Genomic DNA, 14,215 nt, shown 5'->3' with positions numbered 1-14,215 from the left:
CAATAAATTTAAGTATTTTAATTTGTCTTGAAAGACTGTTCTTCTATACTCGAATCTTTAATATTTATTAATATGTATGGTACATATCTTAAATTATATTTAGATAATAATTTTATAAATTTATTAAGTAACGCTAATAGTAAAAGAAAATACTAATCAGATGAAATTGGCATCTACAGACAGGAGACTGATCCGAAGTGTAGAAGGAAGCAGCAGAGCTAATGCAAGTAATCTGGCAAAGAGCTCGGAAGGAGAGGTTCGTAGGAAGTCAGTTGAGATATTTAAATCTCCCAAACTCTTTGCTAGGAGAGGGGAACAGGGCGGAATGTCAGGTAGTAAAAATAGTTGGGGAAAAAGCCAAAGAGTTGTCATGGAACCGGAAATGGAGGTGAGCAAGAAGATGGAATTTCAGGGAGATATAGCTATGGAAGTTGACAATGTTAATAGTGAATCTGATTTTCAGATTACTCGGGGTTTTGTTGCCGATCAGAGTGGATCAGAACAAGGTGTTTGTACAAATGGGATGATGGTCGTTGAGGCTTGCACAAATAATAACCTTTCTTAATGAAGTTGATTTCTTGGAATTGTCGTGGAGTAGGTAATAATAATTTTATCAGGAACTGTAGAGAGTTGATTCGGGAGGAGAATCCTACCATGATTTGTCTACTTGAAACGAAAGCTAAGACTTGTACTGGGTCGTTGCTTCAGAAAAAATTGAAGTTTGATATGCACTTTGAGGTCCCCACTCAAGGCCTCCGGGGAGGTATGATTCTTCTTTGGAACTCGAGTTCGCATGAGGTTATCATTCGGCAGCACACGGATCAGGTTATTCACTGTGAAATTAAAGAAGATGATAGAAGATGGTTGCTTTCCACGGTCTATATACAACCTCATTCGCTTAAAAAGGAAGAAGCCTGGGAGAATATCTACGCTTATTCCACAACTATTGATCAGCCTTGGATGATAGTGGGTGACTTCAATGATTTTGCTACCTTGGAAGAACGATTAGGCAGTAACTCCGATTGCATGGACCGTATCATCAAGTTTCGTGATCACTGGAATAGATGTAATCTGATGGATGCTGGATATGTTGGCAGTAAGTTTACTTGGACTAGATACCTACATGGTAGAGTCATTCTTCAGGAAAGACTCGATAGGTTACTTCATAACATGGAGATGGTCGATTTCTTCCTGAACCTTAGGGTGGTTACATTAACAAGAGTGTACTCTGATCATAACCCGATTCTGATAAACACGAATTTGGAAATTCCTGTCGATAAAGAGAGAAGACCTTTTAGATTTGAAGCAGCTTGGCTTACGCATGAAGATTTTAACAGAATCTTTAGTGTAGCTTGGGATAAAAATAAAGAATCTCTTGTGGATGCGGTGGAAGAGAATAAGAAAGCGATCATAGAATGGAAGGAGAGTTCTTTCGGAAATATCTTCAAACGCAAGAGAAATCTGTTGAAACGAATACAAGGGATTCAACGATCTGCACATTATTTCAATTCGGTTAACCTGCAGGAATTAGAAAAGACCCTGGACGCCGACTATCAACGAGTGTTGGAGCAGGAGGAAATTTTTTGGCTTCAAAAATCAAGACTGGACTGGATTTTGAATGGTGAAAGGAACACGGAGTTTTTTCATCTAACGACCATGGCCAGGCGCAAATTTAATAAAATTGTTGGTTTATATATTGGGAGCGATTGGATCACAGAAAAATAGACTATTTGTCAACATGTCTGTAATTTTTATAAGGGTTTGTTCGCTGGGAAAGAGTATGTTAAGTTGTCAAGGGATTATGATAGTTTCATGCCTAGATTAAATGGAGAAGACAGAATAAAAGCTAATGAAGCAAGCCACTTTGGAGGAAGTTAAAGTAGCTCCGGGTCCAGACGGTATTCAACCCATATTCTATAAACAGAATTGGGACACGGTTAAAAATACCTTATGTGGTTTTGTGAACAAAACCTTGGAGTTGGGAAAGATGGAGACAAAAATTTTAAGAGCTTTCTTGGTTATTATTCCGAAAACTGGAGCAGCAGACAACATCACTCAATTTCGGCCAATTAGCCTCTTGAATACGTCTTACAAGATCTTCTCCAAAATTGTTGTTCGTCTATTGTTTCCTATGTTGCAAAGGCTGATTGGTCCCTACCAGAACAATTTCCTTAAAGGTAGAAGCACATCGGATAATATCTTGATCGTTCAGGAGGCAGTTCATTCCATGATGAAACTTAAAGGAAGGAAGGGTGCGGTGATTGCTAAAATTGATCTTCAGAAAGCCTATGACAACGTTAGTTGGAAATTTCTCAAGAAAACCCTCCAAGACTTCAATTTTCCTGGAAGACTGATAGAGACGATAATGTTTTGTATTTCTTCGTGCATAATTGAACCGTTATGGAATGGGAAATCACTGAGAGTTTAAAACCTGAGCAAGGACTACGCCAAGGTGATCCGCTGTCGCCTTACTTGTTCATTTTAGTTATGGAAAGACTTTCTCACATCATTATGGAGAAAGTTGAAAGGAGAATTTGGAAACCGTTTAAGAGCTTGAGGGGTGGAATTGAGTTAAGCCACTTATTTTTTACGGATGATCTCCTATTGTTTGCAGAAGTTGATCCCATTCAAATGCAGCACATGAAAAATTACCTCGATGAATTTAGCCGAACAGCTGGGGTTGAGGTAAATCTCCTGAAATTAAAATTTTTTATCTCACCAAATATTAGTTCTACTACAGCCCATCACTTAAGTGAATTGTGTGGTATCCCCCTTACGGATAACTTGGGAACCTATTTGAGAGTCCCTATAATTCATACAAGGGTTACTTCAGGAATCTATGATCCCCTAATTGAGAAAGTTATGACAAGATTGACGGGCTGGAAAGGGTGTGTCTTATCCATGGCGGGAAGAAAAACTCTCATTCAAAGCGTCTCTAATGCTATTCCAATTCACGTGATGCAAACTTCCGTGCTTCCTGCTTCGGTGTGTAATAAACTGGATAGATTGAATCGGAATTTTTTGTGGGGAGGTGACATCCAGTATGCCCATAATCATCTCGTTAACTGGGATAAAGTTTGTCAAGCCAAAAAGACGGGAGGTTTAGGCATTCGTAAGGCAAGGTTAATGGACATCGCTCTTATGGCGAAGAACAGCTGGAAACTTCTCACCAGACAAGAAAATATATGGTGCAAAGTGATGGAGGGTAAGTATTTAAAACATAAAGGATTTTTGGAAGCATATAAAAGAGGGAATTGTTCGTCCACTTGGAGAGGCTTGTTGGGAACTCGCAAGTTAATAAAACAAGGGCGTAAATGGCATATTAAATCAGGTGTTCAAGCTAAGTTCTGGCAGGACTGGTGGGTGGGCAATGAACCACTGAAAAATTTGTATCCTCTAATGGATAACCCGAGCAGGAACGAAGAGGTGGCTAGTTACATAGATGATGACAAATCTTGGAATTTTCGAGGAGTTCAGCACATTATCTCTGAAGATACAAGAATGGAAATCCAAAGAGTTATGTTACCGCAGTTAAATGATCCACATGAACAAGATATAAACACGTGGGGCTTCTCCAAGGATGGGCAGTTCACGGTTTCTTCAGCCTACCTAACCATGTCTAAAATGACAATGGGTAGTCATTATGGAGAAAATCTTACGTGGGTATGGAAAACTAGAACTAGTGAAAGAATTAGATTCTTTATTTGGTTGTCCTACATTGACAAGCTTAATATAAATGAAGTTAGAGGCAGGAAGAACATGACTCAGGATGCGAACTGCAAAGTTTGTCGAGATGATACAGAGTCAATTGATCATATATTCCAGACGTGTCGAGTAGCTAATTTCGTTTGGGAAGAACTTAAAGCGTATGAGCAAGACTGTCAGTTTAGTTCGATGGAATTCAAGAGTTGGTTGAAAAGGAATTGCCTTTCAAAGAAGGTCGGGTTGGATGGATTAGAATGGGGTCCTTTGTTCATGGCTATTATTTGGGGCCTGTGGAAAAGCAGGAATGAAAGGATTTTTAAAGTTATGAGCGTTGATCAATTTAAAATTATAAATTCTGCAAAACAGTTTGCAAGGGATTTAGAGAAGGTCCGGTCAAACCCGTATAGCAGAGTGGTTAATGATCCTTGTTGGATTCTTAATACTGATGGCGTGTATAAATTAAATTCAGGCCTGGCTGCGACAAGTGGTTTAATCCGAGACAGTAATGGTGACTGGAAAGCGGGTTTCATGTTGAGACTAGGGAGGGTTATTAGTTCGATTGCGAAAATTTGAGGGGCTCGACAGGGTCTCATTTTGGCTAAAAGTCTTGGTTTACGGAATCTGATCCTAGAGATTGATGCTAAATGGATTGTGGACGTCTTCAACGGAGATAGGATGGATGATTTTTCAGATTCTGATATGCTCAATGACTGTTTAGAAATGATAAAGTAAGGTTGGGTTACTGAAGTTCGACACATCTGGAGAGAGGGGAATAAATGCGCTGATAAGCTGGCGAATATTACACTTACTCAAGAAGAAGAATTTTCCATTTTATGGTCGCCTCCAACTGAAATGCATGAGTTGTTAGGAGCCGACAAGAACGAAGCGAGTGAGTTGCGATTTTAGACTTTTGTTTTCTCATGTGTACAAAAAAAATAGTAAAAGAAAATAGGATACACTACGAATTTAATACTTAAATTATTAATTTTTATATGTTTTAGTATTTAAATTTTTAAATTTTTTCAAAACAATACTTAACGTTTAGTTTTTATTTAATTTTAGTACCATGCCATTAAAAACTTAAAACGTTTAGTATCTAAACTATAAGTTTTGGTCTGTTTTAGTACCTAAACTTAAAAAAATTCAAAATTTAGCATTAGATTTTGAATGAAAGTACTAAAATAAAACAAAAATTAAACTTTAAGTATGATTATGAAATAATTGAAAATTTAAATACTAAAACTGATAGTTAAATATTAAATACGTAATTTCCTCAAGAAAATACTATTGGTTAAGTAGGTATTGAAGCAGTTGTGTATGTTTATAAAGAATACATACGTCGTGAATTATTAAAAAAATTAAATATATATTATAAACAATATATTAATATTTATATATTATAATATAAATATTATTATCGATATAAAAATAGTTTGGATCATAATTTAAACTATTCTATTGTATTTAATATTTATATTTTATCGATCGGTTAAGTTTATTTTTGTTTATTTTAATTTAATTAGGTCATGGGTTTTAAATTCATTAGGAGTATTGTCATCCATTCCCCTAGAACTCTTATTTTCTCTCATTTCTATATAAAATTAGGATCAAATTTAAAATTTGTATAAAAAAAATTCAATTCGAATGTTTCATTAAAAATAAATAATTCACCAAATTGTGAAAACTCGATATTTTATAATATAACTATTTCTAATAATTTTGATTTATTTTAAAATATTTAATTTAACAAATATTTTAATTAAAACAATTAAATATTAAAAAAAATCATATCTCATTACAAAATTAAATATTGTTGACATGCATACATGTAATTTCTTCCCAAGCATTGTGGGGACAAAACTAGATATATAAAGGCAAATAATTGTTTAGACCTCATAGTTTTGGTGCATGTGCAGATCTCACCATCCCATAGCTCTTCAAAGGTCCTGTATGCTCCGAATGCTTCGTGTACAAATGCGTTGCCTCTGATCAGCCTCTCCTGGAATTCATAAAGCAAGTGATAGATCAACTGAAACTACACCTGAATAATGCACGAAAGTAATCCGCTTCACGGACAAGGGATAAGTGACTTACCTGCTCGATTTCGGATAACTTGTCAAACAAGTCTTCTGGTATGGACCAATCGAAAACGTCAACGTTCTGTTTGATCCTCTCTTCATTTGTGCTCCTAGGCACACGCTGTGACCCATTTGCAGCCCCCAACGGAGAGAAACTTGAGCAGGGGACTTCCCCAGTTTCTCTGCAACCGTATTCAGAACCGGATGCTTGAGGACTTCTTTCTTAATATTACCATTGCCTGGCGAACCCAACGGTGAATACCCCTGGAACAATGACGAGCAAATTTACTCAACTGGTACATGCATTTGGTTGCTTTTGTAATACACATAATGTGTACCCACAGTTATGGATTCCCTTGAATTCACAGAATGCATGTAGCTTAGGCTGCTGCCACACAGGATGGCATTCCACTTGCAGCACGGAGGGAGGAACACGGGCTACCTGCAGCAGATCTCTGAACTTCTTCGAAGAGAAATTGCTTACTCCGATAGATCGAGCCTTGCTGGAGTCATATAGAGCCTCCACTGCTTTCCAAGTACTGGGAATGTTGGGTTGAGTAAGGTTCTCAGGCTCAAATCCAACTGCTCCCTTTTCCATGCTAACAGGCAAATGAATCTTCAAACATAAAACGATCAAATTATCATCAATTCATTAACATACAATCAAAAAAAAATTCTTACGTTAGTAACGCCAAATACCAGATAGAGATCAAGATAGTCCAGCTCCAAGTCTTGCACGGTGCTATTTAACGCCACTGGTACATCTTCTGGTGCATGATTAGTGCACCTGCAGAAAGTATAATTCAGATTAATGTAAAAAAAAGAGATGAAAATGAGTTTCGAAATCGAGGCAAACCATAATTTGGAGGGTATCTAAAGATCTTCACGCCGCACAACATCATCTTCAAACAGGTTCTTCAGAACATGACCAATCTAGATCGACCAAAATTAAGGGGATATCAGTGAGTTTTGTTTCTTGGTATCATCATTCTTAAAAATCAAAGGCATAAAGGGCTTTACGAACTAAAATTCAACAGCAAAAGTGATCACCTCTTTTTGGTTCCTATAGACCTGAGCACAATCGATATGCCGATACCCGAGCTGCATACAGAGTATGATAACAGGATCACTTACGGGTTTTAACAAGTGGAGTTTGCTAGCTAATAGGGTATTTCGAAGGCAGGTTTAAATTAAATACCAACAACTAAAGGAAAAAGGAAACATTATCCAGAAAGAAAATAATATGTTTTGAAAAAGGAAACCTTGATAACAGTGGCAGTGGCAGCAGCAGCAGCAGCGCCAACTACTCCGGGAGAACCCTTCCAGGTTCCAAGTCCAGCAGAGGGGATCTTAGCTCCGGTGTTAAGGTCGAAGTATTGGATTGCCTGAGCCATTTTTATCATATAGATAAGACATTGTTTTCATGTCAAGAGACGTAATGGAATTGGTCATGCACAAAAATAGTTCCTTTCATACACTTGTAATCTCAAGTGATTTCAGAAGAAAATATTATTATTTTTATAAATCTTGAATACACTATCATCCCAGACTATTAATGCAATTTGACAGCCACCTTCGATTTTTCATTTATTTGTTTGCTTTTTTATGTATTTATTCATGGAAATAATTTTGGGTATATGCTCCTTGCATTTGTACAGAATAATGGTCGAAAGGACAATGAACAGTTAGTAATATGCTTCCCCCCTTCTTACTACGCTTCATTTCAGAATAATGGTCCCTTCATGTGGAAAAAGGTTAGTTCTACCATAACTATTAATATATGATTTATTAATCGATAAATTCAGATTAGATACTGCTGAGGAGAGAGTGATCTTCCCAACTCAATTTATTCTATTTACAAATGCCAAGATTCGAACATTTAATCTTGTTTAAAACATTTAATGCATCACCTCACTAAACTAATTGATTGTTTATTTTCGTCTATTTCTTCATTAATCAGATAATATGGTTGGTCTTAAAATTAGTAAAATAATATGTTTAGTCCATAGAATTTAAAACTTATATTGATTTAGGTTTGATTTTAAAAAATTAAACTCATAGCATTTATATATCACGTCAATTTTGTTATGGTTTTAAAAATTTAATATATATAATCATTAAAAATAAATTTGATATAATATATAAAATTTAAAGGTTAACTTATTTTAAAAATTTAAGAAACAATCACACCTATAAAAATGGACTATATATTTTATAATTTTTAATAGTCGTAAATTTAAAGGAGTAAAATACTAATACTACTAGTTGGGCAATTATTTATGTAGATTACCCTTAAACTACAGATGAATAGAGAATTGAGCTCTAAATTTTAGGGCATACGATTGAATTAATCCATATTAAGAAAAGGAAACTAGGAAAATGTTGATTTAGTTATTACTCTGTGTCAGTCACTTGCCCTAGACTAGAACCCACTAACCTAAAGCACTCTCTTTCTATATCTATTCATCGAATCAAGACCATCAATATCACCAAACTTATATAAATTATGATCTGCTCAATCATATAGTTTCAGGGTATTTCTTAAATCACACGATCTTGATTTTTCAATTTGGTCCAACTCCAAAATCCCCCCCTTCCTTAAAAGGTTTAACCAAAAACGAAACTGTTTTGGACTCTGGAATTGAGTATCCATTAATGGAAGCACTTTAAGATTCTTGGGTTTCTTTCCCTTTTCTGAAAGGAGGGACCTTCGGTTTTAGGGGGTGAGGGTTGGGAGCTTTAGCTTGAAGGAAAAAGATGAAGGTGTTGATCGGGAGTCCAGGAACTGTGAGTGGGTTAACACTAAGGATAACCCAAAGTGCATTTGCTGCTTCTTCTATTGCAGTCATGGTCTCTGCATCTGGTTTCTCTACCTACACTGCTTTCTGGTACTTCAATTTTTTCCTTCTTTTGAGTTTGCCTCAAGTTTTACACTGTTAAATTTAGTGGGTTTCCTTTTTTGTGTGTGGGTGGGGTATGGGTCTTACGATTGACCAAATTTATCGTCTTGTATTGCTGCCAGTTTTTCAGTATTTTCAGGTTCGATCATTTGCAAAATTTTGATCAAAGTTATTTGTTTGAATCGGATTAATCTAGGCAAACATTAGCATGAATTGTTGGCAAAAACTGTGGTGAAAGGTTATATTCTATCTGGGTATAAATAATAGGAGACTTGGAAGGTGAAATTGGCCTGACTAAAGACTCGTGGACTGCTGCCTTGCATCTTAGAAGGTGTTATGTGTGCTATTTCAACTTTGTTTTGACTCTACTATTTAGCAAGTGCTGCTTGTTTTGATACTCTAGTATTCTGGTTTGGGTTTATTGGAGGATATTTACGTGTGTGAGGAGTGAGTTTCGGTCTAAGTTCAGCTCGATCTGTCTCAAGGTTTTTATGACTTGTCGTATGCTGGTTGAGAAATTAAGAAGGTTTAATGTAAATGGTATGAGAATTTTCTACCTTTGGTTTGTAGTGGCTGGTGGATGAGAAACTAGAGGCCTCAAATTATACTTTCAGGTAAATGTACAGGTTATAGCATAAATGTTTAGCCCATCAATTCTTCCCAAAGTGGATATTAAGCTGAGTACAAAGTTCTGTAAATTAGCATCTGGTAATTACTTGGTTTAGCCGAAGAAATCATAGACATGTATGATTTGCAATATTTGGAGCTTGGTCGTTTGAAGTGTATTATTGTTCTTGTAATACTGAACCTTGTTTAGAACTGGGACTGAGTGCTTCTATTAGGCATAAGGGCAGGAAATGAACAGAATCTATGAAAGTTTTTTTTGCGTGGAGTGCAGTAACAGCGTTTCCCGAGCATTTGTTTTAAGATCTGTGCTTAATAATAGTGACCGTGTAATGGAGCAATTCATTTGTCTGAATGACATTCAAGAGGCATACGTGTAATATAGGTTCGAATAAACTTGTGTACAGAGTTCATCTGAAACCGCATAACCCTAAGTCTTCTTTATGCATATCTGATCTTTGAAGGTTCCATTTAGTTCGTTCTTTTACTTTGATGGGATTTGCTTCTTAGTTCTTTTCGGAAGTCTTGCTGATTCTGGTTTTCTTTTGTGAAAATGCAGACTGCAAAACATTTTTCACTAGATATAAGATATAGCATTTATACTCATCTCCCATACTTCTATTTCATATAGTTGCTGTTGTACTTTTCACCTTACTATATCCCTGGGAAAGGGGTGAATCGGTTTGGTTGGATGGGTAGGCAAGAGGTTAAATTAGAATAGAAATGCACTATAATTGTTATCTTCAGTTTTTATGTTTATTGTGCTTTCTGTTTCAGCTATTTGATTGCATCTATGGGGCTTCAACTGCTATGGAGTTTTGGACTTGCATGTCTTGATATTTACGCTTTGAAGAGAAAGAGAGATCTTCAGAATCCAGTTCTAGTGAGCCTATTCGTTGTAGGTGACTGGGTATGATGCTTTTATCTAAGAATCCTCTCTATTCTCCTTAGTCACTAGATGTATGCATCGACAAGGATGTAAATCGGGTTTTCGACCTGCTAGATGCGGTATTTGTCATATTCCACAGTAATTATCACATATTTTCTCCATATTCTTCATGTTAAGGTCATCTATAATCCCAAAATTTGTTTAGATGGCTGTTAAGTCATATACTTATATAAAAAAACAGCCTTTCCTTATATTATATTGCAAGTCTCTATGACCACCATTTCCTATTTCTAAATATCCATAGCATACAATCTTTAAATTGACGCATGCAGTGTCAGTATCTGATCACTATGGCTCTGCCCCGTATGATGGATGGAAAAGCTCGAGGATGGGAATTTTGTTAATCTAATGATTAAGTTTCAAATTAGGAAAGTGGTTATGAATGTTAACCATTTGATTAACAATTTTTTCATCCTCGTTTTTTTCAATCCTTCATACCAAGTAGAGCCTATACGAACTCCCTATGCATTTTGCATAATCTTTTTTTTCTTTATTTTGATCTGCACGACTCAATCTTCTTTGTTCAGTTAGTTGTTCTTATAGTCCTGGCTAATCCTCTTCTCGAACGTACAGGTCACGGCTATGTTGTCACTGGCAGCTGCATGTTCATCAGCTGGTGTTATAGTCCTGTATGCAAGAGACTTGGGTTTCTGCAAGCCTCAAAGTCCTATCCCATGCAGGCAATACGAAATATCGATAGTTTTGGCATTCATCACGTGGCTTCTAATCGCAATGTCATCTCATGTAATGTTCTGGATCTTAGCCTCTTTCTAGAGGACTTGAGGGATTCCCCTTCAAGCACATAACTGTTTCCCCTATTTCACATGTAAATCCTTTTTGCTTTCGTCCCCTTGCAATCTTAATTTTTGACAATGTTGGAGAATTGGAGAAATTTTGCATTTTCCTTTGCACATTAAGGAAATTTGGTTTAGTATTCAATTTCATTAAAATGCTACTTGTTCTCACTCTAATTTCCAACAATTAACTAACCATTTAACATATCAAATGACCTCGGTGGTAAAAGTATAACAATAACAAGAAAGGAAGGCAGAAAAAAGGGTAACATAGACAACCAAGTTTCGATGTCCATGAAATGTCGATTACGAGTTTGACTTTGTGCTCACATGACAATTTCTGGCTTCAAAATACTGGACTTTATCTCCTTGTGAGGCAGGACGACACCTCCGTAGCTGTAAACTTCATCTCCGAAATGAACATCTTCTCCCAAGATCGTCATGTTTTCCAACCGAGCCCACCTTCCTACAGTCGAATGCCAGCTGATAATGCTATTTGAGACACAAGCATGCTTCTTGATACGAACTCCACACATTATAGAACACCACCAAACGTAATTGACTTCCGAAACCATAATCTCTGAATCGCGGGCCAAATCACGAATGTTTCAAATCTTTTTTAAAATTTTGATTTTCTAAATTTATTCCATATTCACACGCCATTCGAGAAAAAAGTCGTCACGACATGGTGCTATCTTCCCATTCATACTGTCCCACCAGATTACTAGATAGCATTTATAAATAGACATCTATAGTCGAATATCAGAAGAGAATGGACGCACGTAATCGAAAACAATGTGCTCCCTTCCGATGCAAAGCCTGTTGTAAGCAGACGCATATGAAAGAGCTTGCTCACCGACCATTAGGCTAGCCAACCCTTGGTCTGCACTCTGCACTCCATTTGTTCGAGAAACTTAGTGAGATGCAAATGCTTAGAGGCCCATTGCTCGGCTAATTTTTGCTCCTTTGCTTCGGCATCTCTTCTTAGCCCTTCTAGTTGTTCCCTGTATTCAGCTTCAATCCTATCAAGGGCAGTCTTCTGCTCTTCCCTTAGAGCCTTGATCTTCGACTCTATTTCTTCCATTTTCTCCCTTCTGCGGCAGGCCTTCTCGGATTCAAGTTGTAACTCGACCCTCCTTAACCTCCAGGCTGCTTCCTTTTTATGTGCAGCCCAAGCATGGTGCCCTTCTTCCAGCTCCCTGCAGCAATCCACCAGTTCAGATATCAACATGTTCTCACTACTAGAAGGAAATGATCCATGGGCCACCATATTTCCCAAAATGGGGGCAGTTTCCGAAATTCTCTCAGGCTGCAGCCATGGGATTTGAGGAGCAGCAGGCACTGTCGAGGGAGATAAGCTTAACGTCACGGAAGGGGAAAGTGGTCTGACAACGGAGGTATTGCCTGAACTAGAAAGCCAAGGTGGAAGTAAAGTTGGTGCAGGTGAAGGTTGATTGGTAGGACGAAAACCTCCGTTGGAAGTAGCCATGGGAAAGGCTGAGCTATGCCCTTGTTTCACTAGTTTCTCAGCAAAAGTTTCTAATATCTTATCGTACTTGCCTTCCTCAACTGGTTCAACCGTCTTATTCTTCTCCTTGTGTTCCCTTTGTTGCTTCTCTTTAAATACCTCCCACCACTTGCCTATTCTTTTAGCAGTTCTGCCTGGGACTTCAGCAGCAATTTTCTTCCATTTGTTTCCGTGTTTGGCTTGAAGACGGATTACAAGACGTTGCTCCTCTTCCGTAAGAGATCCCTTCTTAATACCAGGTTTGAGGTAGTTATTCCACCTTTCTAAGCAAGATTTTGCATCCCGGTTTAGGGGTGTGTTCATGCGGTGTGACACAAGGTTCCACTCCCTCGGTCCATATTGTTTCACGTATGCACACAACAAAGCGTCTTCTTCAGCTCTCCAACGCTGTCTCTCCATGTCCAGAGTTAAACACCACTTCCCATCGCTCTACGATCCTCATAATTATCTGCAACAAAATCAGTAAGTTCAACCATCACTTTGCTAATACCAAACCGGTAATAGACCGATAAAACAGTAAGAAACTTACTAATAACACGGAACAAGATGACACTAGTAAATTAAAGGTAAACTTATAACATCATAGTACATAGAGTAATATCTCAATTGCACTTTCTAGACCTTATACAAGTATCATAAAACCAAGGGTACGAACACATGGATGTTAAGAGAACACCCAAGTGCACAACACAAGCAGGCAATCCTATTTAAACAGCAATCTTCATGCAGAATTATAACAACCACCTGCAACATAATTCGACACAATATACGTCATAATCTTCTCCGATTCGACCCACCGAAACCAGGAGCAACTCAAGAATAAATTTCCAGACAAATTTAAAAGTAGGAAACAGTAACTCCAAAAGCCTCCCAAATTTGCTCGACTCGGATACCAACAGTTACAATCTAAATGCTGATAGACCAATAAAAGGGATTGGTTATATAGTACAAAATTCGATCAGCACAATGCTACCAAACACTGCACAGAGAGACAAGTTGAAGGGGGGAAAGAGAACAAAACACCAAGTATTATAATATTAAAATAGGATCAAATATCAGTAGAGGAATGCTTTTAAGCAATGACTGAATACATAAACACAGTTCTGCCATAAACAAAAGCTATTAGCATACAGCAGTGATGACAATCATTATTGGAGACAGCAAAACAATGCGCCAAAAAAGATGATATATGGTACAATAATTGACAAAAAAAAAACTACCCAGGACTGTATTTGAAATTAAAAGGGAAAAGCCAACAAAATTCATAAAAAACAGATGATTTGAAGCGAGAACATAATCCCAGAGCAAGGCTTTCTTCTCTTATAATTTACTAACAACAACAAAGGGAGTAAAAACTTAACAGAACAAACTCACCATATTGTGTTTGGTTCAAGTGCCCGAATTCAAACTCTGTGTTCGTTGCATATTCAAGCTTATAATCTCCGACAAGAACAAAATGATAAACCAAAACCGACAGCCCAAAGAGAAGAAAGAGCGGCTAGAGAGAAAATGAGAATGCGGATAGAGGATAGAAAGGGGGCTTTTTTATCCAAATAATATTCCTTAAGAATGATGATTACGTAGAGGAAAAGTGAATATGGGATGGAATCATTCCCAGAAACAATCACTAGAATGGT

At 37.1% G+C, this 14,215-nt stretch overlaps 2 protein-coding genes and 1 pseudogene across 2 annotated transcripts; 1 reads left to right on the top strand and 2 right to left on the bottom strand.

Moving 5' to 3' along the window:
- Nucleotides 1–4,536: 4,536 nt before the first annotated feature.
- On the bottom strand, nt 4,537–7,177 carry LOC120209475 (annotated as a pseudogene).
- A 988-nt stretch (nt 7,178–8,165) lies between these two features.
- LOC120209490 (CASP-like protein 5B2) lies at nt 8,166–11,100 on the top strand. Its single transcript, XM_039208486.1, has 3 exons — nt 8,166–8,671; nt 10,085–10,217; nt 10,830–11,100. Exons 1-3 carry the CDS (start codon nt 8,541–8,543, stop codon nt 11,028–11,030), a joined length of 465 nt encoding a protein of 154 aa, XP_039064417.1. The 5' UTR covers nt 8,166–8,540; the 3' UTR covers nt 11,031–11,100.
- On the bottom strand, nt 11,098–14,095 carry LOC120209489 (transcription factor AS1-like). The gene is made up of 2 exons (XM_039208484.1): nt 13,953–14,095; nt 11,098–13,026 (listed from the first exon to the last, which is right to left on the bottom strand). Exon 2 carries the CDS (start codon nt 12,975–12,977, stop codon nt 11,913–11,915), a length of 1,065 nt encoding a protein of 354 aa, XP_039064415.1. The 5' UTR covers nt 12,978–13,026; nt 13,953–14,095; the 3' UTR covers nt 11,098–11,912.
- Between the last annotated feature and the right edge of the window lie 120 nt (nt 14,096–14,215).

The sequence above is a fragment of the Hibiscus syriacus genome, unplaced genomic scaffold (genome assembly GCF_006381635.1).
Source record: "Hibiscus syriacus cultivar Baekdansim isolate YM2019G1 unplaced genomic scaffold, ASM638163v2 tig00018999_pilon, whole genome shotgun sequence".
NCBI lineage: Eukaryota > Viridiplantae > Streptophyta > Magnoliopsida > Malvales > Malvaceae > Hibiscus > Hibiscus syriacus.
This window is presented reverse-complemented; position numbering and strand designations above follow the sequence as displayed.